General features: G+C 31.3%; 1 protein-coding gene and 1 long non-coding RNA gene across 3 annotated transcripts in view; one reads left to right on the top strand and one right to left on the bottom strand.

Moving 5' to 3' along the window:
* LOC126735783 (uncharacterized) overlaps positions 1 to 23,530 on the bottom strand; it is a 359,988-nt gene that overhangs the window by 176,345 nt on the left and 160,113 nt on the right. For both annotated transcript variants that reach the window (XM_050439891.1, XM_050439892.1), the window contains exons 4-5: positions 17,964 to 18,074; positions 17,794 to 17,907 (exon numbers count right to left, since the gene is read on the bottom strand). In XM_050439891.1, coding sequence (XP_050295848.1) covers positions 17,794 to 17,907; positions 17,964 to 18,074 — 225 coding nt within the window. The remainder of the gene's footprint in view (positions 1 to 17,793; positions 17,908 to 17,963; positions 18,075 to 23,530) is intronic.
* On the top strand, positions 21,955 to 22,826 carry LOC126735785 (uncharacterized). Its single transcript, XR_007660509.1, has 4 exons — positions 21,955 to 22,071; positions 22,127 to 22,258; positions 22,496 to 22,657; positions 22,728 to 22,826. It is a non-coding gene; the product is annotated as an uncharacterized LOC126735785 (long non-coding RNA).

Here is a 23,530-nt window from a genome sequence, read left to right as displayed (position 1 = left end):
GTGGGGATAGAGAACATAGCAAGTACTAGCATTGTTAATGCACTAAAACTGTGTAATAAACCTTTAGACAAGAAAATCAATATTACGACTTTTAGGGAGAGCCTTGTTGAGAGTTTGTGCAAGGACAATAAAGATGTTCCTCTCCTGCCAGCATTAACTCATCGATTGGAAGAACAAGCAAAGAGAGGAAGATGCGTGGATTGTTATAACTATTACTCAGACAGATACGGAAGAGCGCATGCATCCAAAAATTCGAAACAATGTAACACTAGTTGTTCAGGATGTACAGACAAAAAAATTTTATGTTTTTTTTCAAAACACATAATGTATCCAAAAAAATGTAAATTTAAGTCCAATGTAAGTTTTTTCTACTTTTTGAATAAACTTATTATAAAAAAATTGTGTATTGGTTTTCATACATGCAGGTTAATATAACCGTAATGAGTAAATATCAGCTTCTCTGAACTGCGTGTATCAAAAGTATACACGCATTCTAAAATCACTACTTTAAAAAAAAAATACTGTTATTGTATCCTTATTGTCTTGACAAGTAATTTTCAAAACAAATTTATGAAAAAAAAAATTTAGTTCGGGTACATAAGTTTTGTGAAACCGGGTGCAGGGGTCAAAGTGTTAATAAATTCCGGGTAGGCACTTGACAGAATAGAAATCGTCTGATTTGCAAAAAAAATACTAATTTCTAAACTATTACTTTACATACCATTATGATTTAAAATCTCAAAATTTTATGACTGCGAAAATATTTCTAAATAAAATATGGCCATGTAAAATAGTTTCTTTAGTATTGATGTTAATTTCAAAATCGGTCACATACAATTCAGAAATTAGTATTAACGCGACAAACTTAAAATTAGGCTTAGTCTAAATTAAACTAAAAAATTCAGCTGAATTATCCAGGCAATCACAGAATGACGTATGACGTCAAAATATGGACATTTAATGACGTAGTTAGCAAAATGCTCTTTTTGTGACGCCAAATAACGTCATTTGAATGACAATAAAAAAGAGGATTTACATTAATATTTCTAGAATATCAATTTTGACTTATAAAAGAAGGTAGTGAATCACTGGTATTAAATGAGATTTATTGTTATTAAATGATTCACTCATTAACAAATAAGTTAAAATCATATTTACATTTCTAAGTATAGAATTGGTTTATACGTTTTATTATGTTTAATATTTATGCTTTGTATTGATTTTAGTACCTCTTATATAAATAATAGTTGGAACGAGTATTGTATTAAATTTTGTCAGAAAATAATGTTTTTATGATTTCTTACTTTTTTAACACGTCTTTAATAGCAAAACAACTAGTCATGAAAGTGTTATTGAAATGCTATTGAAATAACCATTTTATTATCAAGAAGTTGATGTATAAATATTTGAACAAAAATAATAAAAAGTGTTTAGAGAGGTTTTTTTGCATTTTCCTATCTTATTAAATTTTAGAGCTCTTTTTAAAAAATTTAGACTCTCTAGAAATGCAATTATATGAACATTTAAAGAAGAGGTCAGTAGAAGTGTCACTAAAATGTCGTCAGTAAAAACGTCTTTAAACGGTCCGCAATAGACGTCCCATTTACGTCACCTAACTGACGTTAATTTGGTGCGACTTGTTCACGTGATTCTTGTAGTCATTATGACGTGATTATAGTGATTTGTTGACGTTTTTATAAGATATTTAAATAAAATTATGGGGGAATGTATTGCCCCAGAAAAATCCGGATAAGTTTAATTTGGCCTTTTAATCATGCAAACCCATATGCCTTGTAAAACGGCTTTTATATATTTATATTATTGTCTTGTCCAAAACTGCTGAATTTGTACTCATTTCTGTTTAGTTTTAATTGTATTCTTTAATGTTCGGTATTTTTATATACTTTGTCAATATGCAATTTCAAATTCATTCTTTCGCACTCAATTTTAACAACAATAATAGTAGTAATTTTTTTTAAATATTTTTGCGCAATACTATAACCTATTTTACGAGAAAGAGTTTTACTTTTATAGGATTTTTTTTTTATTATGCTTTCAATTAATAAAAGAGCGTAAATATAAAATGTGGTTAATTTCAATAATTTACACCCTATCTTAAGCAGCTTATTGCATAAAATTATAAGTACTTAAGAAGCAGCATTATCGGCAAAATAATATATCTCTTTAGCACTTTACCACACATATTTATAGCCATAATACTTAAGACTAGTTTTTGTAGGGTATAAGGATATTAAATCCGAGAATTTTAAGAGGCTTCTATGATGATTACTTTAATTGCTTTAAGGATTCGTTAAGAGCAGATAGTATCAAGTATTATTTGTTAATATCAGTTTTGCATAAGAAAAATTATGACATTATGATAAATTCGTGTAAACTATGCCTAGCAAAAACTGCATGGAATGTAATGGTCATAATATTAAATGAAAATCCGCTTAAATATGAGTATTCAAACTTTAATGTAAGATAAGTAGTAGCGCTATAAATTCTAGGTTTAGAAAGCGGCTTATTTTATGCTTAAATAGTATATCTAGGTATGTACATAGGCACAAGGAGATTCGTTGCAAAAGAAATCTATTCATATTTAGTTTTACTCTAAACCGCTTTTATATAAAAAAAACTCAATATTTGTTAAAATGTCCAAAATATTTGTCACAACAATAATTATTCAAAAAAAAATCAAGAGATCTAGATGTTACTCAGAAAAATAGCCCAATAGAAGCTTGTGACTGGGCTTTTTTTTATGATAATTAAATTTTCCGATAACGCAAATCTATTCAAGAAGAGTATGGTTTTGAAAATTATCTAATAAAAAAACCATATTGCTAACGCATAATTTATTCCCAGGAAGTATTACTAATGCATACAATATCCATTTTAAAATAATTGATCAAGACTGTAGGAAAAGATGATTTATTAATAAGGGATATTATGTTGTGTTTGCTTTTCTGTGAACATGCAACTAATAATATCATTGTTGAATCTTATTAACTTCTTACTATCCAACCCTATGGAAAAAGGCCAATATTCGTCCACTTAAAGATTTGTCCTCTTTATGAGTATATGTGATAAATTTTTGATTTAATTTTATGTAGACTAGATAGATCATTAATTCAATAGTAAATTGTGAAGGAAACTAGGTTCAAATTGATTAAAAGGATAATTTTTGACCGCGCCTTACAAAAATTTATTTACAATATTTAGCACGTACCTTACATCAGTGTCTTTCGCTTAGGAACCGCTAATTAATATAGGCAATAAAAATAGGCAAACTGGTTCTACTCTCAATCTCCCTTCTTCATTCAGCACTGGGCTTTAGGCAAGCACCACATCTACCTATATGGTTTTTAATTTGAAAAAGAGCGCGCGAATTATTAATGCTGATCCAATATGTAAAACAAAACTATTCGTCAAGATCTGAGGACATACAGAACCAAAATCATTTAAGATACATTATACAACAGAAACAGTAATATGAGAGTAATTCAGGCACGACTGTCCACCATAACCACTTAAGAAAAAAATACGGCGTGATTGCCTCAAGCCCTCAACAAATTACGCGAGTTATGAGGAGATTTTACTGTGAAATACTCGTCTATTATGCTTAATATTGATGCTATATATTAACATACCCCAGTGTGCATTGCAGGCTCAGAGGATATGCCAGAAATATGCTTAGATGAAATAAAAATGGCTTTACAAAAAATGAAAAATAAAAGATGTTCTGGAAAAGATCGCGTCAAAGTGGAAATACATAAACTTGCAGAAAATAGACCGGTAAAAACAAATCAAATGTTACTTAATAAATGCCTACAAGACAGCAAAATACCAGACTCCTGGTGTAATGCGGAAGTGTTACTGCTATTTAAAGAGGGATATACTACCAATATCAAGAATTATCGCTTTATCAGCTTACTGCCGTACCTTTACAAACTTTTTACCAAGGTTATTACCAATCGTCTCTGGAAAAAACTAGACTTTTACCAGCCAGTAGAACAGCTATAACGTACCCTAATAGAAAAAAGTACCGAATAGAATATCTCCATATGTCTGGCATTTGTGGACTTTTACAAAGCATTCGACTCAATAGAAACATGGTCCTTCTTGAATGCATTGAATAATGCCATTATAGACTCAAGATAGAGCACATAAAAATATCAAAGAAGATAAAATTGAATTCAATTAAAGACTGCGTCAAGGAGATAAAATATCACCGAAGTTATTTACCTGAGCGCTTGAGGATGTCTTCAAGAAATTAGAATGGCAGAAAGGATTTAAAATTGACGGGACGTTTCTACCATCTGCGGTTTGCTGATGATATTGTTACAGCTTTAAATGAACTGGGGAAAATGCTACAACAGTTGAACGAAGTCTCTAAAAGCATACGTTTAAAAGTGAATACTAACATAACCAAATTAATAATCTTAGACAACATTTAGATCGTTCTAGATAACCTCATTATTGAGAATGACACCGATACACCGATATACCGTATACACCATGGATTACGAATAAGTTGCTAATGAAATTAATAGATAAGGCCCACAAGAAATATCTACAGCATGGAACCGACGCCAAACTGCAATACTATAGGGAACTTCGAAATACGACTAAACATGACATAGCCCGTGAGAAAATAGCTTACTTTCAATCTCTTTCTACAAAGTCTGGAAGGGATTTTTGGAAATCTGCTGAAAAGTTAAATCTGACCAAAACTAGAAATACCAATGACATTTTTCAGCTATTTCCAGATTCATCTGCAATAAATAATTATTTTGTAAATTCTAATTCAAGTACATATACTACCTCAGATAAAAAGGTTAATTTTTATAAACAAAATAGGCATCAATCATTTACCGAGGAGTTAAGGTTTGGTCTGATAGACGAAGAAGCATTAATCCAAATTTTAAATTCTATTAGCACTAATGCCATAGGCGAAGACGAGATATCAATAAAAGATATTAAATTATGCTTTCCTTATTGTAAATATGCATTAATAAATATTATTAATACTTGTATTCTAGAAAATAGTTATCCGGACTTATGGAAAAAATCTATTATTTTACCATTACCAAAAGTTTCAAATCCAGGAGACTTTAAAGATCTTTGACTTATAAGTATTTTGCCGGCTATATCAAAAATTTTGGAAAAGCACATTTATCAACAGATTGTTTCATTTGTCGAATCAAAAAAAATAATTCCGCCTAGCCAATCTGGATTTAGAAAAAATTTTAGCACTAGTACCTGCCTAATTAACTTGGTGAATGATGTAAGGCTTGATCAGGATCGGAAAGAAATCACGTGCCTCTGCCTATTAGACTTCAGTAAGGCCTTTGACACACTGTGTCACCGGATGTTGTTGGCTAAGCTTCACCATTTTGGTTTTTCTTAGGAAGCTGTAAAATTCTTTGAATCTTATCTAGTCAAGCGTGTTCAGAGTACACTTCTTTATAATGGGCCCAACAAAATTAAATCTGATTACATACCGGTGACAACGGGCGTCCCACAGGGGTCGATATTAGGGCCATTATTGTTTTCATTATACGTTGCAGATATGAACAAAGAGGTTATAAATTCCAAAATACAACAGTTTGCTGATGATTCCCAACTGTGCATTTCATTTAATCAAGATCTATTGCAGCATTTTCAGAAAAATCTTAATGATGACCTAAAAAAAATTCGAAGTTTTGCAAATAATCATATTCTTAAGCTAAATGCTGCAAAATCATGTGTAATATTGTTGAGAGAGAACAAAGCCAGAATAGCAAATATTAATCAACATTTAAATATTAGGATAGATAATGAAAGGTTGCCTGTTGTCACAGAAGTCAAGAATGTAGGTGTTTACCTTGACACAAGATTAACTTTAGAAACGCATATAAAAAAGAAACTTTGCATTGCCTATTTAAGATTGAAGAAAATATATCAAGTAAACAGATTTTTACCCTCAACAACAAAATACTATTTATGTAACTCTCTTGTTTTATCTTTGTTGGATTATGGTGACATCATTTATCACAGCTCTTTGACTAACAGAATTTCTAAATCTATTCAGAAGTTGCAAAATGCGTGTTTGCGATTTTCATATAATATTTTGTACAGAGATCATATTACTCCACACTTAAATAAACACTCAATATTATCTATGGCTAATCGACGTACGCTACATTTAACCAATTTTATTTATAGAGTTTTAAAATCCAAGCAACCGCCATATTTATATCAACTTTTCATATCTAGAGATCACTGTCACCAAACTCGCTATACCGGCAATTTTCTTGTACCGCAACACCGTTCTGCAAATTTCCAAAAATCCTTTGCTTTTGTTGCACCTCAAATATGGAACAATATTCCAATTGAAAAAAAAACTTTAGCAATATCTACATTTTCAAAACACATTAAAAATAAACTTAACAAAACGTACAATTTAATGAAAATGTGAGAAAATGTTGAAATTATCTGACTATTTGTGGCTAGATCTGTGCGTTCTCTGTCAGTCCAATTTATAAATAATAATGAATTATTAGTGCTATTCTCCTAGTGACCTATAAGGGGTTCTTGTGCTTGACCGGATACCAAAATTATTGTCATAAACTGAAAATTATTAACTTTATTGTTAAGTATAAATAGTGATTTTTTTTTCTTTAGGTTTTAGTTTTTTATAGGTTTTAGTTTTTGGGGCGCTCTACACATTTCTGAAAATAAGTTCCAGACTTGTGAATCGGTTTATTAATCGCAGGGTAGTCCTTTATTTATCATCAACCGAGATTATTGTTATATTTAAAAATGAAGTGTAATTTATTTTTGAATTTGAATTTGAATTTAAATATCGTATACTCGGACATAGCATATACCTCGGACAAGTTGTTCGACTGGGGTAGAAGAAACAAAATCCTGAAATAACCAGATGCGTGCAGCTTGATTGGGCTGCTTTTGGGAAACTGAAATACATTCTCAGAAATCCAATTATTCCAATTAATTTAAAATGAAAAGTTCACGTTTTATCTATGGCGACGTATGCTCTCGAGACATTGACACTCAACCAATACAGCGCGAGTCGGCTCAGAGTAGCTTAGAGAGCAATGAAGCGAGCAATGTTGGAAATCTCTTTGAGGGATAGGATAAGAAATCAAGAGTTTTACGGAGAAGGACTAGAGTCATTGATATAATCAAGAGAGTTGCCGAGTTGAACTGGACCGGGGCGGGTTATATAGCAAGACAAGATGAGGGGAGATGTACAAATAGATTGATACAGTAGCGGTCTAGAGAAACAAAGAGGAACAAAGGAACACCACAGAGAAGATGGACGGGTGACATCAGGGAGAGAGTCGGTAAAGACTGGCTTAGAACTGCCCAAAAGCGACACGAATGGAAAACTCACTGAGAGGCCTATGTCCAGAAGTGGATTGGAGAAGGCTGATGAAGAAGATATAAGTCTAGTAGCAAAGAAAATTCATTTAACTGCAGGCCAATTACTTTAACTATAAGTAAATTAGTTGAAAAGTGCTTAAAATTTCGCTTTGCTCAATTTATACAAGGTGTCCAAAAAGGGTATCAGCAGTGTGATGTTTGCATAAACCAAATACACCATATTTCTATGATCATTTATTTATGGCAAATTAATGTGCAGTCAATGGAAATTTATAAACCAAAAACAATGTTGTCTAAATGGTGTTCGTTGCGCTGTATGCACTCAAATCGAGAACGAAGATTATTGTTAACACGTCCACACATTTCCCTTGATATTAATCTTATTTGCTCCTGGATATTTTGCTTTAATTAATTTGTATCAGCTGGATTATTTTCGTAGACCTTACTTTTGCGGTAAACCCATAAGAAATAATCAAGTGGCGACATGTCCGGGCTCCTAGGAGGCTAGTTAATATTGCCTCTTCTTGAAATGACTTTATTGGGGAATAATTGTTGAACAGCTTCAATTGCCCGATTTGACGTATGGCATGTCGCACCAACCTGCTAGAACCAGGTTTCTAAGTTAACACCCTAAAACTGTTGGAGAGACATTGCAAGAAAATCTTGTAACATTGCACAATACCTCTCGGTATTAACGGTAAGTGCTCGTCGACGTTCGTGTTTTCTGCGAGGATTAACGTCAGACCAGTACCTTCAATTTTGCTTATTTACGTGGCCATTGATAACGTTACATAAGTTTATTAAGGCCATGAATAAACGTTATTGAAATCGACGAATCGTTCCATCATTTCATTGACAAATTCTAACCGTGTATTGTAATCCCTCGGTTTTAATTCCTGCACTAACTGTATCTTATATGCATGCAGATGCAAGTCTTTGGTCAAAATGTTATGTAAAGATGATCTTTTGAGAGTAGTCGTCTGACTTCGCTTCCGTACAGATAAGGTTGGATTCTCGCTGACTAATTGACGTACTCGTTCGATGTTTTCTGCATTTCTTACGATTCTGCGGCCTGGATTATGAAATTTAACTGTGGATCCAGTAGCTTCAAACATTCTGATCCATTTTCTAATAACATTAGGGCTAGGTGATAATTGAATATCATGTAATTGGTAATGAGCGTGATATAGACGGCGTGCTGTCACGATTGAATTATTGTTTTGGTAAAATGCACGTATACAAAAAGCGTGTTGCTCTCCGGTAAACGGCTCTATTGCAACTGAAATTCTTTGAACCCGTTTACATTTTGACTCCCACCGTAAGTGGCGGCGTTGCCACGTCTGAGATTAAATGCACAAATAAAGTGCTGATACCCTATTTGGACACCTTGTAGATAAGTATAATTTAATATCTTATGAACAGTACGGGTTTAGGGAAAATTGCACACACACGGAGAATGCTCTTAAAAGCATATTATTATATATCTTATAGTATAAGAGCATCCTCCGTCATCAGGGTCCTCCGTAACCTCTCAGGGTCATCTCTAACTAACTGCATTGTTTGGGGTTTGAACGAAAGCATGAAAAATATGACCATCTTTATTGATTTAGCAAAGGCGTTTGATATTCTGCCTCACGGTATTTTGTTGAAACCTTTGAAAGATATAATTGAACTACCAAATCAGTTATTAAAATCGTTTCTAGAAAAGAGAAAAAAGCACGTAATTTTATTGCTGCCTAGTAGTCTTATCCCTGAACTGATGATATGTTGAATTTGAAAAACTCCTGCCTGTAAATGATATACTTAGCTTTGGACGTGCAGTGGAGTATAGTGTGCCACAGTACTGTTGGCACAGTACTTGCGGTTCTTTTATTTACAGTGTAGTTTATTTTGCAGATGATACTTTCCTAATTAGTAAAGATAACAGCTAGGAGCAGGTCAAAAATAAAACTAAGTAAATGATCTCGAGGGTAAAGAACTTATTTTATTTTAGTCTTCTTACATTAAACACTGATAAAACAAATTTTATATATTATACTTATATATGTTTACATAATTCTGATGTTTGAATTACGATCACTGTCAGTGTAGCACTAGAATTGATTCTGTAAATAGTTTAAAATATTAAGGAGTATATTTTGACAGTCTACTTAAATAGGATGTTCATACTGATTATGTTATAAATAAAATCCGTAAATTGTTACAGAAATCTTGTACCTAAATCTAAAAAAAATTATCTTGTCATTGTATTAAACTTTGACGGAATCAGTACTTGGTTGTGGTACATGTATATGAGGAGCTCTTTTAAATCCGTTATTAATTCACCTGTAATTATGCAAAAAGCATTGCTAAAAATTTGTAGCTATTTAAAGATAAAAAAATATCCCTTAACTGACCTGTTTAAAGAGGCAGGAATTTCTTTAAATTCAGCATATGTATATAAATTCAGTGATAAAACTCCTATAAAGTAATAAAATTAGACAAAATAGACCTAAAGTACTTATAGCAACAAGCTAGCAAAGTTATAATCCCCTTTCTTTTGCCTAAAATAAGCTCTTCATGTAAATCTAAAAAGATCTCTGGCTTATATACCACCAAAAGTTTACAATAATATGCCTATTGAATTTATCGAACCTTTTTGGGCACCTAATACAATGATACTATCAGTTATATTTTATTGCTATCTACTTCAATAAAAAACGTGAATAAAATAAAAACTTTAATGAAAACTTCTTAAATCGAAATAAACCATGTTTATCTCACGTCTCGTTCATCCTTTAAAAATATATTCAAATCTGAAAGCAGATTGGGTAAGCTCAGCTTCCCGCTATTCTGCTCCCCTATTGCTCCGAATTAAAAATTTTAACATTTTAATAAATCATTTAAATATTTTTAATAGAATTTTAATTTATAAAACTTTTAACGTCCCTCTCTAAAATTTAACAACATTTTAATACTTTAGTTTCGTTTTTGCTTGTGTATATTCACACATAACCACTTTAAAGATTCTCGCTCTTTTATGTTTTCCTGCTATACCCTAACGCAATATTTTTAGCCTGCTCTCAAAAAGAGAAGCGACATGGAGAAATTTAACCAAAAAAATTTAAAAGTTTAACAAATGGGGTATTAAATGAAATTCATTTAAGACATTTATTGATGTTTTTTTAATTTTCTCACGTATCTCAGACGCCTCCACCGGCACAGTTTCACCCGTGCATCGATCAGGATTTCAGAAGTGGGATCGGGATGCGCGAAATCGCCGAAACTGAGTGGGAGGATGATGTGGAAATGCGGACGGATTGGCTATTGTAAATAATGGCAGTCGAATGAATAACTTTATATAAAACGTTTTAAACGAGAATACTAAGTATATATAATAGTATAATGTCGCTTTTATGAATATTTATGTCTTAGTTTTTCATATAAATTAACTTAAATAATCATCAATAGACGGGATACCTTTATATTAATGCACACTAAGCCAGTTTATTGGAATAAAAGGAAACTCGTAATTTTTACAGAAGAATAATATTTTAAACCCTATTAATTTTTTTTTTAGTACCAGAAAAAAAAATAGGAAGAATATGTTTATTTGTATGTATATGCATTTCGTTATAATTAATGTAATGTTATGTTTCGATTAATGTAATATATTTTAACTTATTGCTGAGTTCTTCTCGAATTTATTTTTTTAATGTAATTTGTAATATCTTTTTTCTGCGACTACAATGTGTATTTTAAGCATTTATGTTTGTTTAGTGACCAAATGAATTTTTTAAATGTACATGTACGACTTTTTTTTATTTATATTAAAGATAAATGTAGAACAATTTTTTTTGCTTTGTTTACAATTAAATGTTTAATAAAAATAAAATATATTTCGATTTGAGTAGGTTATAAGATTTATAAAATTAAATCACTAATAATTGAAATTCTCTTTTTAATAGAAGTTTGCTTAATACTTTTTTAATCCACTTTCAGTACCTTTTTTAAATATATTTTTTGATTATTTCGAGATATTCTCAAATAATCAAAAATTCATTGATTATCATGCAAAAATATTTTTTGAATTTGTTCATTTAAAAGTTATTTGGACCTAATAGCCTTAATTCAAAATCTTATATAATTTTTTATTCAGTTACCATTTTTGAACTTTTTTTCTTATATACTTGATGCCATTTAAAGTATTTAAAGGCCAATCATCATATTAGATAACCGATATTATTTAAAAAATGTAAAACGGCTTTTTCTGTAACTTTAATCTCAAAAATTATTCATATTTTAAAAACTATTAAGTTTGCAAATAAGGTCAATACTTCCTAAATATCTCCTAAGTAATTATAATAACCTCTATATTTGGCAAACCATTTGCCAAAGACCCTAAAGAAAATATAAGTAAACAAGTATTACAAAATGAATTAAGCATCTAAATTTTAAGTTACAAGCTGATGTTTTTTTTACTCCACACTTATAAAGTCAATCAGCTCTTCTGCTTTAAATTTTAAAAGGACCAAGCCCCGCCATATTGACACACAAATTGTATAATGCTAAAACAACGACATTCCACTCGTGGTTATTTAAATGTTTTGTTTGTTTATTCATTAGAAAAAAAATAGTTTAACGCCTTTTTATTTTCTTCTATTTAGCATCTTTAAGTGCGGCCGTCAATAGGTGAAGATCAAACAATCAACTCGGGAGTGAAAAATGTGCTAAGAGACTAAGCGACTTTAAATAGGCAATACCGGTTCGATTATTAGCCTGTTTTTTAATGATTTTGTTTTTTTTGTGTATTTTAAATTGAAGTAATGTATTTTGGTTCAGCTTGTGTACGTATACTATGAATGTGGTAGGTAAAAATATTATTACTTATGTTACATATAAGCATCTATACTTGCATTTAGATATTCGGAAGATTAATCTACAGAATTAATAGGTTTATTAATTTTCTCAAGTTTTAATCACTCTGTTTTCTTCAACTATATAATAAACTCTGAAATATGATTATGACTTTGTTAATAAATGCTATAGATGCATCTTGCTCTATAAAGAGGTAGAAAGTCGCTGTATCTCCTGGTGTAATAATGAAATGAGGCAAACCTTAGAATTCTTAAATTCTTTTTATGCAAATACTGTAATTGGTGACCAGGTAAGAGTCTATAGGAATGAGATTATATTTTCAAAAAACAGACAAAAAGAAAGTTGTGAAGGGGGAGGATCCTATGGGCATGGGCAGGAATCCCATGTTTAACCATTTTTTTGCAGTTATAAAAGAGAAGACTTTTAAGGGTATACAACTTACTATATTACATTTTATTAGCCATAATACATTTTGTGATCTTTAAAAAGGAAATAATTTGTTGTTTGTTTTTAGTTTTTCCCGCACTTATTTCAATATCTTTGACATTTGACGTTTAGAAAACAGCTCCGGACGTAGGTAATTACTGTTCCAAATTGATGACGTATAAAGGGCTAATTGGTGACGTCACGTATCTCAACACGGTTATAACTATAACCGTTTACCGCTTGAACGTGTTTGGTTAATACCATTTAGGAACGGTAATTACCGATAGACCGCTTGGAATCGGTTTATGTTTGTCTACAGGAGATTCCTGATTACTTAATTTTTTAATTTTAGAAAAACCACCAATAAATTATAATATAACGTTTACTACGTATAAATTTGAATAACCAATAAAAACTGGACTGTATTTTACAATAACATAAACGCGGATCGGTCAACAAAAAAACCAATACATCAGGGAAGCACCGACCGCGATGATTGACTGTCACTCGATGACTTTCGACGCAGCCGCTGACAGTTCCACACCGCTGATAGGGATGGGTTATAAGAATGAGGACGCATAGCCATAAAGTGTCTTTTCTCAATAGTTAGTTTAGGATAAGATAGATAAAATTAAACCGTAGGATGTAAATTATAAGCTAGTTAAAGAGATTCCCTATATTTTTCTATATTGTGTTATTTTCCTACCTATCCGAGTCACCCTATATTGTCTTAAATTAAAACAATGCTTTGCTTGGACTCCAAGGCGAGGAGCGAGTGACCCTTTCTAAAATTTTCAAAAGTCAATATTCTATTCTTCCCTATAAGATAGTAGATATATAAAAATAAATAAAGTAAATGAGTATTATAAGCAAAGATATTAAAATAATTGATTTAAGCAGATATCTATATTATAGAGAGTTAGATATAAGTCTTTAGACAATTAAATGCTGCGAGATAAGAGCCATCATATAACAGAATACCGTTGTTCCACTTGGAACTGGTGGCTAAATGTGCTCGACACAAGGCCATTAAAAAAAAAAAATAATAGTTTTGATACAAGACACTTGGAGTTGGAATGCGATTCAATCCCTTCTAAAATTGAAAAAAAAATCAAAATTTGTACCTGTTTATGTGCCTATGAAGGTTGGGCACAGCTCATAAGCGACACACGAATAAATCCAAGGCCCTTTAATGTAATATACTTTGTGTTTGAGAATTTTTTTGATTTTAAGTCTAATATTCCCTTTTAAAAAGAAAGTTAAAAATTCCTTGGCGAAATATTTGCTGGCTTCGGAAGATTTTCTATAAAACCAGTTTTAAAGAGTCCTTTTTCTTAAAGGAGGCTGCTAAAAGAAGCAAGGGACGTTATCCAAAAAAAGAACTTCTGCTAGAAAAAGCTTACCAAGGTAATTTGCCAATAACAAAATTCAAATATGCGGACTTGTGAATTCAAATGTGCAAAAACGGCACCAATCCTGCTATTTATTATCCCTTTTATAGAAGTTTAAAGACTGATAATAAAATGTGAGAGAGGTACCGGAAACCAACTTTGATGAGGAGTCTGACTATGAATAAAAAGAGCTTAGTTTTTTTATTATATTTTTGTACAAGCAAAAAATAAAGTGTCTTTTCATATCACGAATTACTTTTCTTATAAAATATTTGATTTGCCAAAATCATGAATGTGCTTTTTAACATAAAAAATTTCCAATGAAAACCAATATAAATCAAAATATTAATTTCCTATTACTCTCTAAATGGCTCCCGTGAAAAATTTTAAAAAATCACATTCGTGGGTTTGGCAGACAGGTGACGACATATAATAATGTTTATTTGTGTTTAATCTTAGATTAAAAATAAAGAATAGAAAGATAAAACCGCTTCTAAAAAATTTGGAATAACAACACCGCAAGCAAAAACTCGGAGATGCGCAAAATGTCATCTTGTCAAACGGCTTTGTGTTTACACTTGACACTTCTAAAGTTCCGTGTTGGCAAAGCTAAGATATCACGGTTTTGACATCGACTCACTGTCACTCATCGCATCATACTTCTTTAACAGGTCACAAAAAGTGTTTGTTAATGGTGTGTACTCGGAGTCTAGTGACAGACTATCAGGAGTACCTCAGGGCTCTATCCTTGGTCCCCTTCTTTATTATTTTCACGTCTGACTTATAAGCTCTCTTCATGTCGGAAAATACAAGCTTTTGCTGACAATACCCAGATGTACTACCACTTTTCTTCAAAAGACTTTGTTACTTGTAACGAAACTATTAATCATGAACTAAACAACCTAAAAGATCTCTCTAAAAAACACGGCCGTTAACTGAATCCATCAAAATCAAAGCTTATGCTGTTTGGCAAAAGATATCAAAACGCATATTTAGAAAATAATATTAAAATCAAAATAGGTGACCAAATATTACCATTTTGTAATTCTCCTCGTAATCTGGGTGTTATACTTGATTGTCAGCTTAATTTTACCAATCATGTTAAGCAACTTCTACAAAAGTCATATATATCGTAAACAACGTATCTTAAACAACTATATTCCAATAGAAACCTTTTAAGGACGAAGTTAATGGCAATGTTATATGAAACTCTTGTACTTTCCCACTTTAACTATGCTGATTTTATTTATGGCCCTTGTCTTCGTCAAGCCGAACAATATCGTATTTAAAAGGTGCAGAACACATGTATTTGTCTAATTTTTACTTTAAGAAAATCAGATAACGTATCACATAAAATTAATGATTTGACCTGGTTGAATATGTCAAATCGTAGAACTCAACATTTGAGTGTTTTTATGCATAGTTTAATTACTAATTCAAAATTTATATCTAAATCTCTAAAAAATAAATTTAAAACCAACTTGAGCGTCCATGATATAAATACCAGAAATAAATTTAAATATATTATTCCTCGACATAATACAAAAACATACAAGAAGTCTTTTACTTACAATGCGAGTAAAACATGTAACTCCTTTCCAAACAATGATTTACTACTTCATAATTTAACCAAGTTTAAGTCAGGATTTAGGTTGTATTTATTTAGAGAACAGTTGAGCTTCTCTTTTTTAACTCACTAGTATCGTGTGCTCCAGAGGTAACATGATGGTTGTATACGATTGCATATAAGAGTATTTGTTTGTGTACAGTATTGTTTTGAGCAGGTTGTGAGTTTTATATCTCCCCCGTGTTGGGTATAAAGAAGAGTATAAGTATTTTTTTTGTGGGAACAATTATTTTTATATTATTTTTCTTATTATTATTATGTATGATTACCGAAATTTATTCATTATTTATTAGGGTTAAGTTTAAGTAGCCTTAGGCTAGACTTCGCCGTTGTTGTTTTTTAAATAAGAGACGATTATTATTATTATTATTAAATATTGCCCCTTATTATTAGTGTTTAGTGGTTGATTTTTAGGTATTGTTTGTTTTGGGATTGTCCAGGCTCAATTTACCAGTAGTGAAATGGCAGATAGGCACTTTTGTTATGGAATAGCTCATGGAAACGATAATGTTGCAGGACGCATTTACAAAAAAACATCTGCTCAGCGTAAAATACCTAACAGAAGAACTTTTGTACGTCTGCATGCTTAACTTTCTAAAACAGACAGCTTAAAAAGATGGCCTGTATCTGTAAGTTTAGCTTAAATTGAAGAAACTGTTTTAAATAAAATTGAAGTAAATTCTAATAACAGCACTCGGAAAATATCTGAAGAATTAAATATTACCAGAGTCACTATGTAACAGATTTTAAAAGACTAGCAGCCAGATCCCTATCATAAGGAACGTGTACAAGCTCTATTGCCTAGAGCTTTTTTTAATTCGTTACGAAGTAAAAGAAATTCAGGTTTCCTATGTCAAATATTAATTACAGACGAAACTTGTTTTTCTCGATAGTTAATTATTTGTTTGCACAACTATCATATATGGAATAAGATAATCTGAATGCTTGAATAAAAAAATCATTTTCATTTTCAAGGACTTTCAATAAGTAACTGTCGATGGCCATATTTTTGGCCATATTTGTTTATGTCTAGACATAATGGAGAAGAATATCAAAAGTTTTTAAAATTTGTGTTAGCTAGACTCTTAGAAGCACTTTCAGTCATGGAATTATTTCGCTGCAGAATTTTTTGAATGCAAATTATCCAAATTATGAATTGGGAGAGCAGGCTTACAACTGTGGTCTTCTCGCTCGCCTGACATGGATCCTTTGGATATTTTTTTCTAAAATCACCTAAAAGCATCATTTAAAACTCCCATTAAAAGTAAAGAGGATCTACTAAATAAAATCATTAATTTATATAACATAATAAAAAAGACCACCGGTATTTTTGGGAGAGTGCGTAATTCAGTCGGCTAGACTGTTGTATAATAGTCTGTAACTTAGTAAAATTCGTTAGTTAATATGTTTTACTATATTTCTTTATTGTTGTTATAAATGTTAATAAAAAAATTATTTTCAAAAAAAAACTTCTTTTCAAATGTTTTTTGTATGGTCTAGGCCAGGATATAAAATTAAATGCATTTAATTTTTTCTCTTGCAAACTGATTAGAATACAAACAAAATTAAAGAAATAAAGAAGCTCTATTTTTAATTAATTTACTCAACGAAAGTTAAAAGTATATAAAAGTCAGTGGCGTGTAATTTTCTAATCAAAAAAATTGTTTTAGATATCACTCGGGACGGCACTCCACTTTAAAAAAAAAAACTAGGACTAAACCAACATCTTACTAGTATAAATAATTGTATTAATTACTGAACTTTTTGTCCTAAAACTACTCAAAGAATCGTCTGTCGGAATTATTGTACATACTAAATTAACGGCCTATTGTGGTGTTTAAAAAAAAATCTACGAATTTACATGAGGATAAAGCGAGAATAATTGACAGACTTCTGGAGTCAATGCTATAAAAATGAAATTATGTCTTAATTTTTATTAAATACTGTTTAGTATTTGAGTAAACTAAACAATGTAGTAACTGACAGCATTCAATTATCGTCAGAATCTTAAAAATATGTATCACTACCATAAAAAACAAACTTAAAAATTATTTTTTCTTTAACAAATAAAAATCTGTCAAATAAGTAACTACTAAACATTACCTTTCGTCACAGCTACAGTGCATTAAGGTATTCATCCTCCAGTTGACCAGGCCATATTTTGTTTCAAATGATCCTATCCAAAATGGGCATGAAAGATCATGTTTTCTACAGCACCTGCCATTTAAAAATTAATGATTTTCTGTTTGACATTACTTGTAATCATTACATACTTATCTGTTTTGGAAAAACCACCTAATCTCGTGTACTTGTCAGCTGAGTAACCTTTTCCACACCATTTTGTTCCCGGTACTCTGAAGATGTCAGATAGATCCCGTTTTGATCTGAAAAATAGGATATGCCATTTTAGATATCAACGAAGGAATGAAAATTTTTAATTATGTAAAAAGTATAATTATAAGAACATGTATTAGAACTTCCCAGAAAATGCATTTAGTAAATGTAGTAGTAAAGAACTACTGCGGATAACAGGATTGATCGAGAAATATAAATTTTAATCGTATGTTTTGTGCAGCTTTATTTTTATAGATAAATTTTATAAAAATGATGAAGAAGTGGTACAAAGAAAATGGAAAGTAGTCAATAAGGTGCAAAAGATAGTAGTATTTTCTTTTTGCTTTCTTTAGGCCTTTAGGATTGAATTAGTATGTCACGTGTTAATTTTGATTTAATTATTTGGGTTGTTATTTACTTTAATTCTTGATAATAGATATTTAGTATTGGGTCATTTAACTCAATTAATTCAATGGTTTATATTTCTTACACTGTAGGTGTTGGTTGACTATAACTTAATTTACTTTGTATTCCATTTCATTTATCGCAGTGTTATTTTCCGTTGGTTTAGCAACAGTTTACCTCGAATTATTGAAAATGCGGCTTTATTTTGACATTACCGTGTGAAAGACATGACAGCAGTCATCTTTGAGAGTGTTTGATATTGGCAATTCCACAGGGCTTTTATTTTGTTGCTTCTTGTGTACCTTTATAGTGCTGTGGATAACCATCTTGCGGGATTTATTAGGCAACTATACGAGATAAGGTGTCAGGAGTCCCTTGAGAAGGTTCCACTAAAGCCACTGCTGCCAAACACTGGTGCAGACTACTAAAAAAAAAAACCCTGTAACCAACAGGGTTCTTCTTCTTCTCTTTTTTGCCAATGTTTCGTTTTTCCCTCGTATTTCAATCAATGTTCAACCACACCTACAACCTGCTGTAACCCTGCAGTGACCCTGCAGCCAACTGTGGTAACTGTAGCAACTAGTATTAGTTTTTTTTTATAAATTGTATTATTAAGGTGTTTGACTCTACTGGCCCCAGTGACCAAAGGTTAACTCTTCTTTATTATTATTATCAAATAATGTTGTTATTGGTGAGTGAGTTCTGCGACCATCCAGAGAACTCTGGCTCACCCTGCCTTGAGCCAGTGGCGCTCTTTACCCACCCTATCCTCGTTCTGGACTGGGGCATAAATTTGTCACCACTGGAGCAACTTACCTACCAACAAGCACCTGGTAACCTTTATTTTTTAAATATTTTTTCTTAATAATTACTTTTTTTTAAATAATGTGGTAACTAGTCGAAAATTCTCCATATGAAATTGATCCAAGGACTAAACCACTAGTAATAAAATTAACCAAAAAATCATGAAATCAATAATATTCAACAAACTGTAGTGTTTTTTTAATATTATAATATGTTTTGAAACGATATCGCTATTTGTGAATAAAACGTGCTATATTATTAGTTTTGGTTTAAATAGACTCCCATATTTTGAGTATAAATATAGCTTTTAAAAATTATAGGAGAAAAATATACAAACATATACGAGATAGTTTCAATCAGAAGTTCAATATATAAAATAACTCAAGGTTAAATGTGAAAAATAGAACAGTTATTAGAAGTCTGCAACGCGCTTTATAGAGGAAAACAAATGATCTATTTTCCAGTAAATTTGGATATTTTACATCCTTATATATATATCCTTGCCTTATATCGCTAGGGATCGAACTACTAACCATGTTCGATTCAAATTGAATGAAGGAGATGTACGGCTTTTAGCATTTCTCCCCTTTGGGTGTAGCATTGCCGTTGTTTCTTTAACTTAAGGCTTTCTTTTTGATGCATAGATGTTTCGGCACCCAAGAAAGAAATTGGCCAGTCGTTATAATCACATAGTAACGTGAATATAAGTAAAAGTGTGCAAGCAAAATACATCATATACCATTACTATCAACAAGACCAGAAAAGAATTTTTAATATTAATAGCGAACGTTATAACAAACTGATCTGGACAGAACTACCACCCTGAACTACCGATGCTTAAATATTCTGAACTTCTTGCAATTATAAAATATTAATTTCCAAAATTTTATAGAATGTTATTGATATTCTTTTACTACTCCAGGAATGTATTACTTTTTTGAATACTAATTTTGTAATAGTTATGAAACCTGATGTCACTGGTCTAAATAAACAAAAAAAACATAAACTTTAATATTTTGACTCAAATATAAATGTTCGAAATGACCACCATTATTTTGTAAGCATTTCCGCGCATTGGTTACAATTTTTCTATCAATGTTTCTTAAAATTTCCGGAGAAATTTTATTACACGCTTATTTTTAAACTTAGGTCCTCTATATTTTGATAAAGGTGGCCCTTAATAATACCCTATATGGAAAAATCCATGAGTGTTAAGTATATCGGGCAATCTTGCGGGCCAATTTATAGGACCGTTATTACCAATCGAATTGAATTGTTTGAATTACTAAAATAGTTTATATTTTTTTCATTTTCGATTGTTATTTTCTTGATTTATTTCCTTTGCTTTATTTTTGTGCCAAAATGAAGTTTTTAAATAAAGAACGGCTGGCCTTATTGTTTTGTTGTGCAAGAGCATTTCGCAATGGAAATAATGCACTACAAATGTACACAAATTTGTATGCAGGAAGACAAATCCCAATTTTTTACAAGAGTTTTACAATATTTGCCACGCTAGAAAGAAATTTGACTCAATATGGTTGTTTTGAGAACCAACAAAAGAGGGGCGCCGCTGTAACAGTAGAAGGAGGCAAAGCAGAAGTAAACGTGCTGGGTAAACCGGCATAACTGGCTCAAACATTTTAGTTTTAAATAGTTGTTTTTATTATTTATTTTAGGATACATTATTTACAAAAATATTCAAAATAGCGATAGTTCTCTTAGAGAAATGCAGAAAGAGACTGGAATTTCAAAAATGTTCGCTAAAAAAAATATTGCGTCAAAATAAGTTTAGACCTTATCGATGTAGAAAGATGCAACATTTCTGTGGTCAGAGGGTAAAACTGCTTAAGTCAGTTTTTTGAGAAAATGGGATTATGTCATGGTTATATACCAATTTTTTTTTTCAAAGGGTTAAAGTTCCTAAGTCGTTTATTTACAAACACATGATTTATTTAACTTGAACATAACATATTAACTCCTATTGGTTTTGAGTAAAATGTCATAAAAATACTTAAGAACAAAAATACACAGGAAAAATATGCGTGTAAATACTCCTAAGTATTCTTATAATGCATTTCGCACTAAAAAGTACGTTTTATGTGGGGAAATAACAACCTATTTTGACTTAAGCAGTTTTACTCCAGATAAACACATGGATATTTGAGCCTTTGTCGACTTAAGCAGTTATAGCCATTTATAAAGTGCACCGCGTGTAAGTGCGTATGCAGAATTAAGCTGTTTTGAGAGATAAAAAAACGCGATTTTAGTTGAGCAGAGTGAAACGTTGTGTTTCAAGCAATTTGTTTATTGGCTGTTTATACGTATTGTTAGCTTTTTTTGTGTTAATTATGTGTACGAGAGGCAAGAAAATAGTTGCCATGACTTTAAACGTCGAGAAGAGAGACAAGGATCGCGGAAAAGGTAAGGAATAATATTAAGATAATAATTACCGTAAAATTTTTAGGTTAAGTTTGCATAGTTTTATTTTTTTATTGAAACATTTTTACTGTAGTTGGCGCAATTTAAATTAAAGATTCGTGAAAATATTTTTATTTTAAATGCGGATTAGGTCGTGTTCTAATATTTAAACAAAAACAATGTTTCTATTGTTTTTTCTATAACTGCGGTTTATCTGACTGAATTTACTTTACATGAAAATATCTTACACACATTAAAAAACAAGAAACTGCAATAAGATTGTTTTATTTTAAATAGATATGACTTTGCTTGAAGCTGCAGAGACCACAATACCCAAGGTAATAGCTGTTGAAAAGTTGTTTGACATTCCAAATGGATCAGGCAACGATTATATTGAATTTGAGTCTTTAAGAAGCGATGGTATGTCCAATTATTATTTTTAATGGTTAAAATAAGCAGATTATTCTAATTGTAGAACCAGTAACAGAAGAGACTGTTTTAGAAGAAATTACCCTTGATATGCCAATTATCATTACTGAAGTAAAAACTATGAACAAAAATAAATCTGATCTGACTTATGGGGTATCAGAATTTCAAGATTATTATGGTGAGAGTATTTTGTATTTTGTTAGTAAAATACTGACATGTATATAGCTGGCGTCGTTGGTTTTCTATTTTGTACCACCTGGAAAAGATCTATTTTACCAATAGTAATGGAGTCACCTGCTTCCTGGATTAATTGTATTGCAGGCTATTGCACAAGTGGCATAAAATAATATACCCATGGCTTTTTGACCTTAACTTTGTTGCCTTTTTTTACCTACATCAATATAATTTTTTCCAGAAAACAGAATCTTTGTTGAACAGCCTGAAGCAGAAAGAGTCGCAACAGTAGACAACAATATACATATTGAAAGTCTGCCAATTACTATTATTGATGCAACAATGGTGACCAGTAACAAAACTGACCTTCCCTATGGGGCCACAGATTTTCAAAATACATATGGTAAGTGTATATTTTATATTCCCTTTTACTTACCTTAGAATTTTTAAGCGTGCATTAAAATTGTTTGTAGAAAGTTGTGAATTGGTTATACAGCCCGAGACCGAACCAATATCATCAAGAGAACAGAACGATCCGCAACTTCATTTAAATCTACTCCACCGTAATTCTCGTAAGAAACTTTTCTTTTAACAGAGTTTTACAACAATTAAAATTTTTTTTTAGAAATGACTCCAGTCTGTCAATTTCTTGATCATTCTGATGCTGAAGAAGACCCTTTTATCGGTGATGATCAACTCAATGATCCTGATTTTATACCTCCAATAGAAACGGATTCAGATCGCGATTCAGAAGAGCATATCATACCTCCGAAAAAAACTAAAATAAATAATCAGAACTCCGCAGGCGATAATCATCCGCAGCCTTTTGCTGTATTAAGTAAACGATGCCGAAAGATTAGAAAAGAGAGAAAGGATAAAAGAAACTCAGGTCAGTCGTACGTAACTGAAACTGGGAAAATGATATCTGAGAAAATATGTATAGAAGAGCTTCCGGATTGTCGGCGAAAGTGTAAGAATCGGTTTGATTACAATTTAGGAAAAGGATTGTTTGACTCATTTTGGTCAATGAATAGTAGAAACAGAAGATCTGATTATCTCAGCGGCTTGATAACATCTGGCCCTAAAGCAACTCAGAGATTGCGACATCAGAACGGACCTCTAAGAAATCGTACTCTAAGTAACGTGTATAATTTAAAAGTCAACGGCGATTTGCAACCCATTTGCAAAACTTGTTTTCAAAAGACATTTGATGTCACCGACGGATTTATAAAGTATATGTTAGCTTCAAGATCAGTAAATGAAGGGGTATTAATCC

This window comes from Anthonomus grandis, chromosome 4 (genome assembly GCF_022605725.1).
Source record: "Anthonomus grandis grandis chromosome 4, icAntGran1.3, whole genome shotgun sequence".
Classification (NCBI taxonomy): Eukaryota; Metazoa; Arthropoda; class Insecta; order Coleoptera; family Curculionidae; genus Anthonomus; species Anthonomus grandis.
Note: the sequence above shows the minus strand (reverse complement) of the source record. Positions and strands in the feature narration are given on the sequence as shown.